General features: G+C 39.9%; 1 protein-coding gene across 7 annotated transcripts in view; it reads right to left on the bottom strand.

The window, feature by feature from the left end:
* The window catches only part of bcorl1 (BCL6 corepressor-like 1), a 32,383-nt gene that overhangs the window by 11,953 nt on the left and 1,532 nt on the right, over window positions 1-18,898 (bottom strand). For 3 of the 7 annotated variants that reach the window (XM_058397587.1, XM_058397591.1, XM_058397585.1), the window contains exons 2-5: window positions 12,427-12,497; window positions 9,726-12,332; window positions 8,641-8,836; window positions 5,634-6,092 (exon numbers count right to left, since the gene is read on the bottom strand). In XM_058397587.1, the coding sequence (XP_058253570.1) occupies window positions 5,634-6,092; window positions 8,641-8,836; window positions 9,726-12,332; window positions 12,427-12,432 (3,268 nt within the window). In that variant the 5' untranslated portion in view covers window positions 12,433-12,497. Of the gene's footprint in view, window positions 1-5,633; window positions 6,093-8,640; window positions 8,837-9,725; window positions 12,333-12,426; window positions 12,498-12,853; window positions 13,005-14,792; window positions 15,914-15,945; window positions 16,717-18,898 lie in introns of those variants that run through there. The other 4 variants (XM_058397586.1, XM_058397590.1, XM_058397592.1 and 1 more) reach the window with 4 other exon arrangements.

The following is an 18,898-nucleotide window of genomic DNA, read 5'->3' as shown; positions in this document are numbered from 1 at the left end:
GAGGTAGATTGCAGGGTGCAAAAAGCTTTGTAAACCTGGAGGAAGTCAGACAGGTAAGAGGGGGCAAGGTAACTGGTATTGGATGGGGAGTCTGTGGAAATTAATTACGTGTTGGTCATCCAGGATGTGATGTTTTGAAGCTAGCTGGTAAGAGGGAAGTTATGTGGACTCAAAGAGCTCAGTTTGTCTGTGTGATTGAGGATGATGCCCAGACAAATTAAAAAATAACATTGGATCCACAACTAACCCTTGGGGTACACCCTGTGTAACTGCAGAAAACTCAGATCTGGACATTTTAAACTGCACAATCTGCTGCCTGTTGGTGAGGCAGGAGGTAAACCACAAGTGAGCAATGCCAGTAACTTGAAATGCCAGCCAGGCATTCCCAAAAGTATTGGGCGAGTGACAGTATTGAATGCAGCGTTGAGGTCAAGGGGGATGAGGATAGACAGTAGGCCTGAGTCAGCAGCACAAGGATGTCATTAGTGATTTTCACTGGAGCAGTTTCAGTGCTGTGTGAATTGCAGATTGGTCCTGTTAATATTAAAGTTACTTGGGACAGAAACAGGTTTCTTGAGAATAGATGTAAGTGCTGCAGTTTTTAATGAGGGTATCACAGGTAAAGGAAGAGTTAATTATTGCAGAAATCAGGGGGGCAGACAGGTTTTGAGTATACTTGTGGGAAATGGATCAAGCTGACAGGTAGACGATTTAGATTTCTGAATTAGCTGAGAACCAAGGTTATAGGTTTGGAGAGAGAGAATGAGGTAATAGGTGGCAAACATGGAGTGTCCAGCTAGGTTATTTCTCCAGCAACTCATGCAGATGAGGAAACTGGCTGAAAGATGGTTTGAGAATTTAAAAATTTTGAGAAAGCTAAATATTGTTCAGTAGATAATTGAATAAGTTATTGACTGTAGGGAAGTTTTCTCATGTTGCCTTTTTGATAAATGTCAGTCAATACATAGTAGGGGCAGTAGCAAGGAAGTTCTAAATGAACAACCAGATGGTAACAACCACACCAATCTTAGGAGAGTGTAGCTGAAGATGACAGTCTGAGGCTTTCAACTGATGAAGCTCAATACCATGATGCTGAGTGAATGCAGGAGACTGGGATTTCAGGGTGCTAGAGTGTTAAGTACAGCAGAAAGGGAGTCATTGTAATGATCAACCAGGTCAGCAGGAGGGGCATGGCAGACAGGACTGTGGAAGGAGTTCACTCAACCTGGTAAAGTCACCTTGGTTCATGTGTTTGATATCTTGTTCCAGGGCAACAGAAGCATCAAAAAGCAGAATTTTATGGTCAAAGATGGGAAACTCAGAAGAAAATTGCAGTGAGATTTTGTGGTATGATCTCAACGCCACAGATAAGATCCAGAATATTGCCTTTGTTGTGACTTGGGAAACTTGCTGAGACAGTTAAGAGTGGAGTTAAAGGTTTATGGATGTTGAAATCTATCATTTAAAAAAGCACTGTGAGAAAATAGATAATTTAAGTGGTCTGTAAACAGTGACAATAAGAGTAGGGCAAGGCCATTTAATTTGTGTGTATGTAGGAATGTGACTCTGTGTATGTGGGAATATGGCGGGTAAAACGGATTGATTTAGTCGAGCAAAGTCACTGGGCTGTTGCCAGGCCTCGGTCTGACAAAAAACATCAATCTTTAGGTCTTCATAGAGTTTATGAACCAGTGGAGCCTTGTCACTGAAAGTGTGAACATTGAGCAGAGCAAAATTTGAGACTGTCTGCAGGATCATACATAGTTAATCTGGACAGGGGAGTCAATAGGTTATAGGTCAACAGTCAGGGTGGGTGTTTCTAAAATGTATAGACCAAAAAGAAAGTATGACGTTGTGTTGTAACACTGTTCCAACAAGATCCATGACATCCCTATTTTGGACTCCTAAGGATAACCTAGCAAGTAAACAACAAAACATCAGTTTTCAAGTGGAATTAAGGGGGAAAAAAAGCTTTCACTTAAAAATATCCATACAAGGTGTTCAAAGGTAGCTAGAAGCTGTACTCGGACACAGAGCTAAAGAGATTTGGAAGCCAAATTTACCAGCATTCACCCCTATCAGCCATGCTCAAAGTAAAGCAACAACAGTTTATAGCTGTTATAATGTAAGTGATAACTTGTGAGAGTGTTGCAAGCTTTGCATGTAGCAGTGCTATATGTTGAGTTTTCTTTGATGTGGTGGTGCATTGTCAGGGTCTCTCCCTCTCTCTCCCTCACACACTTACACTCACATCACTGGAAAGTCCAGTCCTGCCATAGAATTTATATTTATTAGCACAAGTCTACAGTATACAAGCAGGATTATCCACTAAAGTAAGAATGTGCCTTGGGCATAAACTGTTTTTTGGAGAGTACAAATCTTTAGAATCTACGTGGGATCAACCATAGCAGCAGAAAGTGAGTCACAAGTGCAGTAACTCCAAGCAGAAGTAGAGCATCAGGATAAATTAGACAAGAGAAGCCACAACAGAAGATGTGTGCCATGATATGGCATCAGAAGAGAGGTGTGCTTGTACAGCTCGACACAGATTATTAGGTGTGCACTTATTCTATTGAGGTTTTTTTGTTTTTTTTAAAAAAAAAAAAACCAAAACAACATATACATTGTGATCAGAATCCAAAAGGGGACTCTAGACTGGTTATGTCAAAGTCATTAAAAGAGAAAGCCAGAAAGTAACAGACATTAAGGCAACCTATCACATAAAGTGCACAACTCTACCTGAGTAATCATCAGGGGTAAATTTGTTATTTAAATCATTTAACTCACAACCTACAGTTTAATATTCAGTGAAATTGATATAAAATACCTTTATAGCAGTTTCACTGAAAATGGTTAAACTAGCATTAGAAATAGTGGGGTATTACACTTTTTCTTTTGCAGTCAACTCCTTCTAAGTGGCTAGTAGCTTTAAAACATAAACATGAAAATGCATCCTCCATTTAGCTAGTGGTTCAATCTCCAATAGAATTTCTTTTTCTAACACTGGATACATAAATGCAGACTTTCTCTAAGCAAACAAGGCACGCAGTTCCATTATGAGTAGTCAGTGTGCTTTTAGAGGTGTTTGGTGGGCCAGCCACTTTTGGGAAGATTCACCACTGTTCCAGGCTTCTATGAGGAGAAACCAGCTGTCACTGTGGTTTGTTCCCTTGTGGTTATGCATTGCAGGAAATATTATGGGTTTGACAAGTCTACTTGAACCTAATTATTAACTTAAATGTTAATCAATCAACCAATTAACCAAATTGAGTACCTGTTTGAAGATCTGTTTTAAGTGTGACATGTGCAAAACAGATCAAGAAGGGGTCAAATACTTCTTCCATGCCACAGCATTTACACAGTACAGTAGCTCCCTGTGGCCCAAGAAGTACATTTATGGCTCAGAATATGGCTAAGTTGCTCGGCATTCAGTGTCTAATGCCCTTTACATATTCCTGCTGGTGGTCTTCATTCATACTTTGCTAAAGCGCACACACTGATGTGTTATCAGCATAACGGTAAAAGGTACAATTATATATGGTAGGTGGATGGGTTATATCCTCTGTTATAGCCCATCCACCTCAAGATTTGTGTGTTCTGAGATGTTTTTTGCTCACAATGTTAGTAAAGTGTGTCTATTTGAGTTACTACAAACTTTCTTTCAAATCAATCCAACTCTAGAGAGTATTGTGTAAAAATCCCAGGTGACAAGCAGTTTCTTAAATACTCAAATGAACCCAGCTAGTACCAACTACAATGCCATGATTGAAGTCAGAGAGATCACAATTTCTCCCCATTTTGGATGTTTGATGTAAACATTAACAGAAGCTCTACACATGTATCTGCATGTTTTATGCATTGTGTTGCTATAACATGTTTGGCTGACTATACAACTGCATAAACGAGCAGCTGTACAGGTGTGGACAGGAGGAGTATTATACAAACTTATATAGGTAAATTGCAATAGCTTTACAGCCTTGTAAAAAACAAACTTTTACTTCAGCACAAGACGTTTACAAACCGACAAAGGTCACTCAAATAAGATGGTCAGATATTATTTGGAAGAATATTCTGATTTATGGTATTAAAAGCAATCAAGCAACAATACAGTTCAGAGGCAGGTAGCAGGCCATTTACTACTTTAACCAACTAAGTCTCAGTGCACTGTCTCAGTGCTGTGATGAAATTTCATGCATGTTATTCTTATGCACGTATGAACTTAGCTTCTGAGCTACAACCTTTTTTTCAGTATCTTCTTCTTCTTCTTCTTCCGGCTTTTCCCTTCGGGGTGGCCACAGCGAATCTCTCTCCACCTATCCCTATCTTCTGCATCCTCAACAGTTGCACCCACTAGCTTCATATCCTCATTTATTACATCCATATACCTCCTCTTTGGCCTTCCTTATTGCCTCCTGCCTGGCAGCTCCATGTCCAACATTCTCCTACCAATGTACCTCCTCTGAACATGTCCAAACCATCTTAATCTGGCCTCCCTAACTTTGTCCCCCAAACGTCCAACATGAGCTGTCCCTCTGATGTACTCGTTCCTAATCCTGTCCAACCTTATCACTCTCAAAGAGAACCTCAACATCTTCAGCTCTGCTACCTCCAGCTCCGACTCCTGTCTCGTCCTCAGTGACACTTTCTCTAAACCATACAGCATGGTCGGTCTCACCGTCTTGTACACCTTCCCCTTGATTCTCGCTGATATTTTTCTATCACACAGAACTCCTGACACCTTTCTCCACCTATTCCAACCTGCCTGCACTCGCTTCTTATACTGGAGATAAAGGGGTGTTTTATGCTATTTACATTTTAAATGGGGAGACTCTGACACTAAGCAATGACGTACTTCATTAAGATCTGTTGGAACAGTGGTCAAACTAACAGATAAATTTTGGTAGCTGATATTACTATACTTTTGATGCAGAAGTAAAGCAAACTGCATATATTACAAAAATCACTTAAGATTAGGGCTGCAACTAGCATTTAATCCATCAATTATTTTTCAGATCAATCAATTAGCTGGATATTAAATAGTAATAATGTTTATTTGTTTGTTTGTTTACAATAAGGATTCTTACAGAACTCTTAACTGGGCTTAGCTTTAAAAAAAAAAAATCACAAAATGCAATACAATATTACTGATATTTATCAGAATTTATTATTAGAATTTATATTAAAAATGAGAAACAACAGACTATATGTCTTATTTGCACTTGAAACCCTGATGTGCTCAATTCCAGCTAGACAAATTTTAAATGGTGTCTCACGCCTGAACTTCAAACACTAGTTCTCTCTAAAAGCTGAATATAAATTTTTGTTGGACTTCTTTGCCAATATAGCTTCTAATCTACAGTTCTCAAAATTAAAACTATGAATAATGGAGGGTTTTGAGTAGACCTAGACTCCATTTGCATTTAAATAAAAAGACTTTTTAAAAAAATGTAGCAACAGGTGGAAAAGGTGAGGAAAAAAAAAAAAAGGAATTATGTTGGTAGGCACATACTGTGTGTGTGTGTGTGTGTTTGTATATGCGTGGGTGTGTGTAAACTAGTATTGAAAACCTTTTTGCATGTACAATGTCAATGTTTAAATACACTAGACCCCAGGTCTATAACATTTGTACTTACCTGTTTCTTCATTTTTTCCATCCATAAACTTCTCATTCTCCCTGTTGGCTTCCTTTTCCTTATCTGTAATGTACTCCCCATTCTGGTACTTGCGGTTCCTGCATCGCTTTCTCTTTTTTGCAGAGGCCTGGTCTCCTCTCTCTGCCACCTGAGCAGGTCTAATGTTGTCGGTGTCCCCACCTTCAGGCAGTGGATTAAGACGAGGCCTGCCCCGAGGTCGTCTGAGTGGGAAAACAGGACTTGGCACAAGCGGGGAAGAAGGGGATTCTGGGGGAGGAGGAGGAGTAGGTGGAGAAGCAAAGCTCCAATCTCGCAGCAAAGCATCATCAGTGCGTCGGCGCCCTCGTTTCGGCCTTGGAGAGGACACTTGCTTCAAGTTAGATTCCTTACAGGGCTGATCAGTCTTAGTGAGGGAGGCAGGGTCCACCTGCACACTTCTCGCAGGACTGTTTTCAAAATCTAGAAAAAGCACCAAGGACAGACATTCACAATTGAGCTCAGATGCAATGATTAGGAGGGTAAACTGAAAAATTAAGCATTCAGACACTTTCAGGTTTTGATATTTAATATAATTTCAGTGCAATGTTGTCAAATGGTTAACGTGTGTGTGTATGCATGTGTATATATGTACATATATATATGTACATATATATATGTACATATATATATGTACATATATATATATATATATATATATATATATATATATATATATATATATATATATATATATATATATACACACACATTATATATATATATATATATATATATATATATATATATATATATATACACACATTATATATATATATATATATATATATATACACATTATATATATATATATAGCTCTGGAAAAAAAATAAGAGACCACTGCCCAATCTCCAGGAATGTTATCAAGAGGAAGATGGATGGTCAAAAACCATCAAGCAAAGCTGAGCTGTTTGCTTTTTTGCAAAAAGAGTGGTATAAATGTGTTGTCATTTCCTTTAAATATACACTCTAAATAACAATAGTTATATTTTGAATTTAGGAGAAATATTGTCAGCAGTTCACAAAAAATCAAACAAAACTGCTTATCTCAAGAAACTGATTATTTTGCAGTGGTCTCATTTTTTTCCAGAGCTGTATAGACACTAACACCGATCTGCCATAAAATTCTAACTGCCTGTCAGTTCCCTTTGTATGACCAAAACAGCTGTAACACATCAAGGTGTGGACTCCACAAGGGGTCATTATGAAGTACCATTGCCATGAAGGGATTTACTTGGTACTTGGCAGAACATTGGCCAAAGCATCACACTGCCTCCACCAGCTTGTCTTCTTCCCACCCGTAGTGTATCCTGGTGCCATCTCTTTTACAGATAAGTGACAAACACACCCAGTCGTCCAAATGATGTAAATGAAAACATTCTTCATCAGGCCAGGCCACCTTCTTCAAATTCTAGGTGCTTTCAGCAGTGGACAGGGGTCAGTACAGACACCTTAGACTTGACTGGACTGTGGCTATGCAGCCCCATACTCAGCAAGCTGCAATGCACTGTGTGTTTTAGCATTAACTTGTTAGGTGTTTATGCTACAGCAGCTCTTCTGTAGGATCAGATCAGAGGGACTAGCCAGCACACATCAATGAGCCTTGGGCGTCCATAACCCTGTAGCCAGTTCACTTGTTGTCCTTCCTTAACCCATTTTTGGTAAGTACTTTTCAATGAATCTTAGGTACACCCCTCAAAACTTGCTGTTTTGGATACGCCATTTCCCAGTAGTCTAGCCATAACAATATGACCCCCGTCAAGGTCAAATCAAATACTGATATTCAAGTGGGCTGTGTGTGGGTGTATGTGTCTGTCTGTCTGTCTGTCTATCTATCTATCATAACCTATACTAACACTTGCTTGGATTCATGTTGTTGGCACCAAATTGTGACCCTAAAATCTGAGTACCTCAGCAGAAATCAAGATGCACCGGGCCAGGCTACATTTTTTCCAGTCTTCAGCTGTTTAGTTTTGGTGAACCTGTGCCCACTGCAGTCACAGCTTTCTGTTCTTGACAGAATTGGAATGTAATGTGGTCTTCTGCTATTGTAACCCATCTGCTTCAAGGTTTGACATGTTGTGCATTCTGAGATGCTTTTCTGCTCACCTCAGTTGTACAGAGTGGTTATCTGAAGTACTGCAACCTTTCTATCAGCTTGAACAAGCCTGGTCGTCCTCTATTGACCTCTCTTATCAACAAGCAATTTCCATCTGCATAACTGCCACTCCCTGGATGTTTTACTTTATTCCCCTAATTTCAATAAAGTCTAGAGACTGTTGTGGATGAAAATCCCAAGAGATCCACAGTTACAGAAATACACAACCAGCTTGTCTGGCACCAATTATCAGCAGATGAGCATGCGTAATGCAAAAAAAAAAATCATGCAGATACCAGTCAAGTACTTCAGTTAATGCTCATATCAAATATCAGAGCAAAGACAGTGTGTGATATCTGTACTTGATCCTGGCATGGATGTTGGTACCAGATGGGCTGGTTTGAGTATTTCAGAAATTCCCAGGATAGCATCAGTTTCACATGCAACTGTCCCAAAGTTTACACAGAATGGTTAAGAAACAAACAAACAAAAACAAAAAAAACAAACACTGAGTGAGAGACAGTTCTGTGGGTGAAAACACCTTGTTGATAAGAGAGGTCTGAGTAAAATGGCCAGATCATTTCAGGCTGCCAGGAAGGATTTAGTACCTCATATAATCACTTTTTACAACCGTGGTCCACAAAAAAAGCATTTCAGCATGCAGAAAACATCAAACCTTGAGGCTACAAAAGCAGAAGTTCCACTCCTGTCAGCCAAGAACAGTAATCTGAGGCTATCATGTGCACAGGATCATTGAAACTGGACAGCTGAAAGAAAAAACTTGACTAGTCTTTTTCCAGTTTATTAAATAACAAAAACTAAAGTGTCTGTACACTTACTTCCCCTTTACTGAATCAGCAAACAAATCTTTACCAGGTTTGCTACAGGGAGGTTGCGATGTTTTAACTGGAGTACACTTTCCTTTGTGATTCTTAGCCCCAACTTCAGGGACTGGGCATGGGTTCTCCTTCAGTGAGCTCTGCTTCTGTGGGCTCTCCTTCAGTGAGCTCTGCTTCTGTGGGCTCTCCTTCAGTGAGCTCTCCTCTGCTGTAGATGTACCACCCCTCTTCTGTTGCGCAAAAAAAAAAAAAAAGTCAAAATGCTACCACTTTTCATTTGATACAAATGTTGGTTAAATATCATATTATTTAGTTAAATGAAAAATCCACCCTGAAATACTTTTTTACATAAATATATAGTATATAATATATTTTGGATCCATATAATGGATTTTTTTTTTGCAGATTTATTTTATGATTAAATTCTGAATTTTGACCCACAATTATTCTTTCAACAAGTTGGTCTATTTCCACTTTCGTTAATGCTTTCTTATTTATAGTGGTGACAGTGGGATTTTGCCCTTGATACAACTCTATCTAAAGAGACTGTTGCAGTAGTGCTTTAGTCATTCAGTCTGTCCAGTTCTCTCAGCTTCTCATCTGCATTCTGCTCAAACAAATAAGGTTCTAAAGCTTCAACTTTCACACTAATGCAGCTGTCAACACCATCACGCTTACCATGTCTAAGATAGCTAATTAGCCGAACTGAGTCTCTGCTGTAACTCAACACAACTGCATCATATAGCTGCATTTTATTCAAGAGCTTTGAGTTAGCTGTCTCCACTACTTCTACTTCTCATTAATATGACACTGAATGTCACTGGAAAATGGCAAGCCTGAAAAGAAGGTCTTGCTCTTTTTTCCAGAGCTAATAGCAATATCAGACCATTATTCCTTAAGTTTGAGATCCTTGAATTTTTTCCCCTATTAAACACCATTATAACTGTACAGACAACCAGTAACTTCTCACAGGAATAATGAAAGTTCAACATCAACCAGAATTGCTAAACACATCACAAATATTCCAATATATGCATATTCAATGTGTTTGCTTCAACATCAGGCTTACTATTTATTTATTTGTTTTATATATAAGTTCCATATAAACATATATCTCACTTTTTTAGAGTTAGGAACGACTGTTGAACTATCCTTCATCCGAGATTTTTTCTTAGGAATTGCAGCCTTTTTTAATGTTTCAGGAGAGGTCTTCTCTTTCTTCCTTGGTTTCTTCTGTTTGGTGACAGGTACTTTTCCTTTAAAAACACTATCATTTTTACCACCATTAATTTTTTTCTCTTCTTCTGCTTCTGTTGTATTCTGGTGCTGAGGAAAGGATATGCTCTCCAGATTTGAATTAGGTGCAAGTTCTCTTTGTACTACAGGGTCTTCTCTTGTTCTCTCCTCAGGATTTGAAGCCAGCATACTGTCCTTCTTGCCAGCTTTATTACTGGATGCACATCTTTTCTTAGGAGTACTGAGCTCTGATTTTTGGCTTGTAATATTTTCAGTTTGCTTTGCTTGTTTGTCATGGCACTTCTCTTTGGGCACAAACACAATTGTGGCCTCCTGCCTGTTGTCCACTGTTGCATCTGTAAACGGGGAATTGCTACCTGCCTTAGTGTCTTGGAGCTCTGATGTTCCACAGGGTGTAAAGCCAGTGGCCACAGTTTGCTGCACTGGAGGGTTCTGAGACCTGCTGTGCAAGTTGGCCACCTCAGGCTTCCTGGATCCCACAGATGATATATTGCAGTAGGTTTCACCAGTCAGTGCAGTAGTCTCAAGAGCTTTCTGTTTTACTATTGACTCCAAGTTGGATAAGGGGGAATGGGTTTTCTCCCATTTTTCTTTCTTTAAATTAGTGGGGCTTAGTTCACATTTATGAAACAAGGGGCCATCGCAACTCGGGCTGCCTTTGACCTTAGAAGGGGCTTGGCTCTGAGCTGGATGCTTCTGCAAAGACATCCCCTGAAAAAGTGGTTGGTGCCACAATGGTTTACCTGGAGGTGTAAATGGAATCCCTGCTTTTCCACCCAAAGTCCTAGGTGATTGCGAGTTTGAAGAAGTAAATAGTGGCTTGGATGAAATCTCCTGCATTGCAGGGGTGGTACTACTAGCAGAAGTATTCTTACCACCTTTATTTTGCCCATCACCTTTAACTGTCAAAGGTGTCTTCTTGCCTCTTGAGGCTAACTGTTCACCTTGATCAATAATTGAAATAGTCTCTTGCTTAGCAAATATCTGTACGTCTTCGACAAAAGCAGCACTTTTTCCATCCTTGCTTCGCAAGGTGGAGGCTAGTATAGGGCTTGCTACTCCTACATATGTTCCTGGGAGGTTGTTTAAGGAACCTTGAGATGAGCCTTTGTCCCATGATGCACTGGGTTCCAAATTGTGATTGCTGAGTTTTGAGGTGGATCTCTGGGCTGAGCCATTTCGTTGGGTATCTGGTAGAAGAGCATAATTAGAAACTGAACCAAAAGAGGAAGTCTGAGGTCTTTTGGAGGCATGGGAATTCTTTTGATGAGGCTCAAATAAGCATTGCTCAGTTGTGGCAGTCGGGCTGTTTTGAGCATCCTTAATGCTTTTCTGGCGTTTGGATTTTGAAGATAGGTCAAGAGGTACATCTCTGGCTTCTGGAGAACACAGAGCATTATGTTCCTCAGTAGACGATACAGTCTTTGGCTTTAAATATGCCACAGAATTCTTTTCGATTCCTCTATATGGTGGACATTTCTCTACAAGGCTTAGAAGCCTGCTCTGAGTGGTAATGTTGGCCAGTGCTGAGCTACAGCAGATGGCAGCAGTGGGAGAGATAGTATAATGAGTCAGTGGGGCTGAGGCTTGTGTGGCCTGTTGCGCTGGGAGAGCAATAGTGGGGCTAACAGCAGAGGAAATTGTTGATTTGTGCTCTCCTACACCTTTGCAGCCCTTTGCATTAGAGCCATGGTCACATCTTCCTTTAGATGCTGATGACAGTGGTTTCTTCTCAGCAACACCTCGACCTACAGAAAACTGATAAGGGTACGTTTTGAGCCTTGGAGTCATACTTGAGCCAGAACAGGGCACTGGACAGTCCTTTTGAAACTGACTAGCTGTGGCTTCTCTTAGAGCGGCAATCTGGCCCAATCCTGGAGGCAAGGTGATCTTACAAAGAGAAGAAGCAAAATTTGCAGATGGAAGGAAAGCAACAGGTTGGCCTGGTTTAAAGATGGTTGAACATTGAAATCCTGGGGAAAGGCTGATAACAGGTTGGGAAGGCCCAGTGCTCTGAGGAGCTTTTTTATTTTGAGTCACATTATTATGAACCAAGCTCTTCAAGTCTTCTGAGCCAACCTTTTTACCACAAGGCCAGTGCTGAGTCGGGCAGTCAGCAGCACCTTCAGCCTGGGCTTTAGGAACTTCTGTTCTATCGGGTAATGGCGTGCTAAAAGAATCAGTGCTGAACACAGGAGCATTGTTGCGAAGCTGGGGAGAAGGGACTTCAGAACAATGGTTTGAATTGCTGGTCTTGCTAGCCTTGCTGGCATCAGAGCAGACACCAGGCATTTTGCAGTCTGTAGATGTCCTCAGTTTGTTCTGCTGACCGTGAGGCACGTCTCCTCTGAGTTCAGGAGGCAGTGTCTGCTGTGGATTCCCCACCATGCTCTCTGACAGCTGTGTAAGGGCACTGCTCTCTTTGCTCAACGTGCCTCCATCCCCTACATTCATTGGTGAGGGATCCACCTGGGCAAATAATAAATTTGTGAAATTAAAATCTTATGTAAAACCAAATAAGAATTTAAATAAACACTGTTGTAATAACACATACGATAATCACCTGCATAGGCGTTTTTTAATTTCTTAACACAGCATTCCTTTAAGTGTGTCGAAGATGTACATGAATTTCTTCTATATAGGACACAAAGATAAACAGACAAGGAAAATGTAAGACAAAGACAAATTCTATAGCCACTTCAAATGATTATTAGAGTAAGATAAATATTCATACAACTCCATAAAGCACTAAAAAATTACCATGATATGTCTGTAAGAGACAGGTGGTACATACATCGCATAACTAAAACCTTCCAAATTCACAATATAAAAAAATCTGTCTATAATCTAAACATCTAAAATTGTAAATCATACAAGCTGCCATTCAAAAATTATTTAGCTTGGCTACCTAAAAAACTATGACATAAAAAATGTATCTCTGACATCTATTGCGTCTTAAATGCTGTGAACAGATATTCTCATACATTTACCAAAATTGTCTGTTTCAGGAGGCCGGGGAATGTTTCTTTCAGTTGAATGAGTCTTTTTGTGTTCTTTTCATTAGCAAAGCCAAACTATATATATATATAAATATTTCTTAATGAAGAAATTAGTCATTTAAGAATTTAGAAAATACTAAGATAGGCCAAATGACAAATTGAAAGATTTCAGAGAAGAGGCCAAATAACAAAAAAAAAAACAGTTACGTCATTATCAATACAAATTTAACTCTAATGTATAAATACTTAATTTAGGAATACATAAACAGCCATTATTGCATGCAATATTCATATATGAACCCTTTGCAGAATACTTTAACCATAGCAAAAGGTAGTCGGTGTAGGCAAAGGTACTAAAGCCAAGAGTTGCATAAACCTTTTTTATCAGCTCTTGCTAGTATGTAATGTTAAGAATCAGGGTGAAGAAGCTAGTTGAAAACTTCCTGTTAGAAAGGTTCCTTACAAAAGATGTCACAATTTCCTTTAAACTGAGACTTAAGGTGGGAAAATATATTTACCATAAAGGGTGCCAAATAACACAATTTGTAAAATAATAACCAAGTATTTTAATAATCAGATCAACATCTCTACTGTCACTGAGGTCTGTCCATTACTTGAAAGCAAGTATTAGTTTCAAGATTGGTTACCTTGAACTGCAAGTCTCAATTCTGACCTTTTAAATATAGAGGACGAGGCTCTGTTAAAGACTTGAATACAGATAAAATGAGCTACATTTGTTCAACCTGATTTTGAGACCCAAAGAGAAGTATGTGCTCGTGTTTACTCGGTGGATGCACTGCTCAGTGAGACAGTGAACCATGAACAGAGAACGGTGACCCTACCATTTTCTCAGTGAATTTGATAAACAATATCTGAGCCATGTTAGAGTACAATATTCAAAATCATAGAGTAGCTAAAAGGTGTTCAAAAAAGAAATATGTAAACTAGACAGAAAAACTCAGGTAATTTTTTTTGCTTTGCTGCTCTTTTTTAAGCCCAACTTTCTCTGTATTTTTGCCCCTGACAGTGGTGTATTCCTTCAGAGAGGACATGATCCAGGACATCCAAGCTTCGAACAAAATGGCTTGCAAAAAGGGCTGCTAACTGCAAACATTTTACTGGTATATTGCAGTTTACATCAAGCAGTGAATGAATGAATTTTACTTGATTGATTCATGCTCGAAATCCCTTTTTAGACATAATGTCAAGAATCTCCTTGGGCTCTAGTGGCTAAATTAAAAAAAGGTTTTCTCAAAAATCATCCCATAAAAGTTTTGATCCAGAGTAAATATTTCTGATAAAACTTTATAGTGGCAAATAGAATTTGAATGTTAAACACTGACCAAAACATTGGTCACAGGTATAGTACCATCCAAGCATTATTATGCCCCATGTCCCAGAGAGACCAATTCTAGCTAGTTTAAAACAATACCTTCTCAGGGTATTTCCCAGGATTCAAACTCATATTGTAAAGCATAATAAGTATTAGAAAACCTGAATTATTTTGATAATACTTGTGTGCAGAGCTCGCCAAGGATAGGAATAAATGTGAGAGTAATAGTGTTTGTCTCATGGCCTCAAAAAAAGCTAGAACAAAAATTGCTACAACAAGCCACCATACAATTAGAGAAAGAGGAAACCAGGCTGAAACTTTGGCTTCACCCAGTAAACAATGCCGGATGAAGCTTTTCCATGCAAAGACACACACACACACACACACACAAATAGTAAGAGTGCTGAATGGAGGAGGTCCATTTGAGGTGCTATTTACAGTGTATCGGTATTAATAGTGGATAATGTCGACCAGAATAAAATAATCAATATAAAATATCAGCCACGAAATACAAGAATTGGAAAAACAACATTTCAACATGCCTTGTGCACCTGATCAAAAGCAGCTCTGCGCAAACAAGAGCGGGAGATGACTTACTAAATTACTGAGATGTGTAAAATGCCTGGGAAAACGCGAACTCTCAGTTTAAAAACTGGTCCCACACACAAGTCTGTCTGTCCCTCTGTCTGTCCGGTGCGCCGAGGTCAAGCGAGGCTGGCTAACGGACAGCAGTGGATCTGTTAGTAAAGTTTATCGGCCCACGCGAGCTCTCATCGCCGCCGGTTTCGGTGCTCTACTGACCAAAAAGCTCGTTACTTCTGTGATATACCTCATTTGAGATTGCTAAATTAAGCTTTAGACTAACCACATTAGTCAATCTGCTGGGGTGAAGGGAATCTCTTCTCGCTTTCTGATATGGTCTGCAGGACAGAAATGTAAAAGGCAGGGCAGAGAAATCCAACCTGAGCCCACTCTCTCCCGGTGTGTCGGCAGCGCAGCTCAGAGCTCACACACACAAAGGAGACGATACAAGGATACAGGATGCGGGATTGAAACCAAATGTCGTATGGAGACCGCCGATTTCCCCCCATAATAACAGAATAAAACGTATTATCCGCGAGATAAAAAATAAATGCCCTCTTGCTTAAACTCTGTCTATAGTACACTCGCCGGACCGAGCCTGATGAACAATTAGGTGATCACACAATACAGAAAGACGGCGCCGATTCTAAGGTGGAAATGTTCTGTTTAAAATTAGGCCAATAAATTAAACAAACTCCTCGTGATCCGCACACAACTGAAAGGGTGAGGCACACAAACACAAGGCGATGTAGTTCTTCTGAACGGGATCTCGGAAAAAGACTTCGCGTAGAAAAGCAGCAGTGTTGTTGATATGCACACTCGTGTGGCCACGACGGAGGCAAAAACTAACGACACGTCCCTTCCGATGGACAGCAGTCCTGTCGATAATCAACTAAAATGCAAAATAATGTGGAACCCTAAAGAAGACTGACCGCATCTTTCGGTGACCACGAGTGTGTAGTCCAACTACAACGCCTTCCTCATCGCAGAGATAAATCGAGAGAGAAAGCCAGACAACATTGTGAGGCTGAAATCACCCACATGAGGAAACATCGTACTTTGGGCTAACTCTCCACATTCACCCTCCAATGGCTGCTTGAAAATGTACCGTATTTTAGTTACAGATACTGTTACTTGTGTTCGGCGATGTAAAGAGCCGTATTCTTACTTAGCAATGTGCTCTACGTTGAAGCTGCAACGTTCAGATCCCTGCGCAGCAAAGTCTCCTCGAAGCAACTACCGATCTGTATTACACTGTTTGCAAATGTTAAGGACAAGCCGTGTGTCATCGCAGGGAAATATCTACGATACGATATTTCATTCGTCCCATATCGGACCAATCCGGTATCCACGGTGTTAGAACATAACACAGCCCAGACCCGATGTCTCTGTCCACTGAATAATTCCCAAAGGAAATTAGCGAGGCAGATAACGATGTCAAACAGTGCAAACAAACACCAACCCGCTGGAGCCACATTAAGGGAGCTATGGGTGAATCGAGAGGAAAGGATTTTAATCCCGTTGGTAGCAATTCACTGAGCTCGACGATTTATGGTTCCGAAAGTCCGTGGTGGTGGTGGTGGTGGTGGGAGGGGGTTTCGTCAAGACAAGCCGTGTTGTAGCTCACAGGCTCTGGTCTGGTGGGAGAGAGGGGGAGATGGAAGGACCGCTAGTATGGGAGTTGTAGTACTCGAAACCCCACACCCTGGCGCTGCCGGCTCCGAGAAGGGAGGAGCAGGGACTGCAGGTACCGGCATGCACCGCTCGAGTCCAGCCGCTCAAGGGGAAAGGGGATCGCAACGGTGCGCTAAACTGAAAAAAAAAAAGAACCCTTACCCAAGTAACAAAGTGGAAATATGCCGCCTAATTGCGAACAAGCTACACTCTCACAAGCAATGCGGATGATATAAGAATATACTCAGCACATTATTTAGAAGATATCTCACGAAATTACGGGTCACGTTTTGTGAAGTCTGTTGAAAGCGGGCGGGAAAAAAAAGAGTTGAGGTGCTGGCTGATTGTGCACCACTGCACGCGAAGTCGCGAGCTGTGAACGAACACACACTCCACCTCACCGTGCCACCGATTTCTTCACGAACAACCGACAAACCATCGACCACGATGAAGAGATAAACATATTTACATATTTAATTTTGCAGGTTATTGCCTGTATTATTTTATTGACTGGCACAGACCAAATCTCTCTTTAAAAACAAAACAAAAAAAAAAAACCCCAAAAAAACTTTTCTACACTTGTTCCCCCACGAAAACCACGACCAACCGTCGTCCTTAAATTTCTTATGAGCAGCTTCATCCTGAAATATAGAAATGCTCTTTCATATTGACATCTACCTGTTATATCATCATGGCCAGATTCTTCTCATTCTACAACAGGTTTTTCAAAAGCACTTGTGGAATCTAATTACATAAAAGTCTAGTTCAGATATCTAATTATTGATATACTGGAACATGGGTAGAGGTTTATTATTATATAAGGAACACAAGCTCATATATGAGTATGTTAGAAGAGTTATTCTAATGCACTCCATGTCAGATTCTATATCCTTTACATGCACCTGAAATGATTGTGAACCATATTTTGATGGTGTTTTTATTTAGAATTAAAGGGTTTTTCATTGGCTATATCCAGTGTAGGATCTCATAAATGGTCCATAATTCAGAGTAAGGTGAACATTACTCTAATAACTCAAATATAAGGCCTTAAAGAAGAGAAGGAAAGCTCAATCTATTTGTGCTCTATCCTATATTCGAGGTCCACTCTATAAAAATAATACAAAAGTTACACTAAATGCTAACAATGTTTATCCCTTCATCATAGTTGACTGTCAGTTGTGTGTAGAAATACATGGTTAGTTGGAGGGTAAATGTTAGTTTACAGCCCACAACTCAGGATGCAGACATACAGAATCCACTAGCAACTCTTCGACTCCTTTTTTTTCCTGCTGCTTTCAACAGACTTAACCAAATGTGACCCAGAATATCAAAAGACATCCTCTAAATTATGTCTAGGCTATATTCTTATATCATTTCCCCATTGTTGGTCATAAATGGTCATTTTAATGAAAAAGTTAAAAATGCATAAACGTATATAATCTAAATTGGGGGTCCCAGGAATACAAGATCTGGTTCCATCTCTGTCCCAATTTTCTAAGTGTGAACTATTCTCAAATCTTAACCTTAAGAAACAGGTGAAGTGACTGACAATACCACATAGACTAAAACTTTTTTTAATGATTTTTTATTTGATTTCCTAAAGTATTTAAATATACATTATCTACTGAAGTGATGTTGACTGTCCTAATGACACTGGAAATATAATCCTTATTGAAAGCAATCACAACTGATGAGAGTTAATAGTTCAACACTAGACACTAGACTGTTATTAGATAGCCAGCCTCTCAGTTATATCCCAAGTCTTCCTGGTCATGCATCCTTTTTTCCTTTCATCTTCACACAGACCGCATCATTTGGTCTTTGGCCAGACACAGTGTGACTTTACAACCACAACTTTAACAGTGTGCTGAATGCACTGCTCAATGAAGCTTTTATGTTTGTGTGGGCAGCACGATTAGAGGCCAGACACCAGAACAAGGCTTGTTTTCTTGCACAGGATTTTAACATTTATTAGTTTTCATTCATGTATTGTCAGCAACTATTTAATTCTGAGACTGGCCCTGGATTGGATGTCAGTCCATTATAGGGCCACGCACACATTTGCATACTCACTAACAACTATGTGCAGTTAGGAACTGCAATTCCACCAACTGTCATGTTTGAGAGGTGGAGGTAACCCAGAGAACCAAAAGGTGGCCCACAAAAATACAGAGAGAATATACAAAACTCCATACAGACAGTAACCACTGCACAGTGTCAGTCCAGAGACCCTGGAGCAGTGAAAATGCAGCATGTGCCAACATGCCACCCTACTTGTACTTTCTAAACTTTTTTTTCTAGAACATATTCTTTAAAATGCACAATATCAGACAACAGCATATGTCAGTAATTAGGACCAGAATCTCCAGGGGCTGTGTTCAGCACTGACATTTTCTTGATGACAAGCAAATATCTATGTACATACAATAATAGAGGACTGATGTGCC

Source organism: Hemibagrus wyckioides, linkage group LG08, assembly GCF_019097595.1.
Source record: "Hemibagrus wyckioides isolate EC202008001 linkage group LG08, SWU_Hwy_1.0, whole genome shotgun sequence".
Taxonomy (NCBI): domain Eukaryota; kingdom Metazoa; phylum Chordata; class Actinopteri; order Siluriformes; family Bagridae; genus Hemibagrus; species Hemibagrus wyckioides.
Note: the sequence above shows the minus strand (reverse complement) of the source record. Positions and strands in the feature narration are given on the sequence as shown.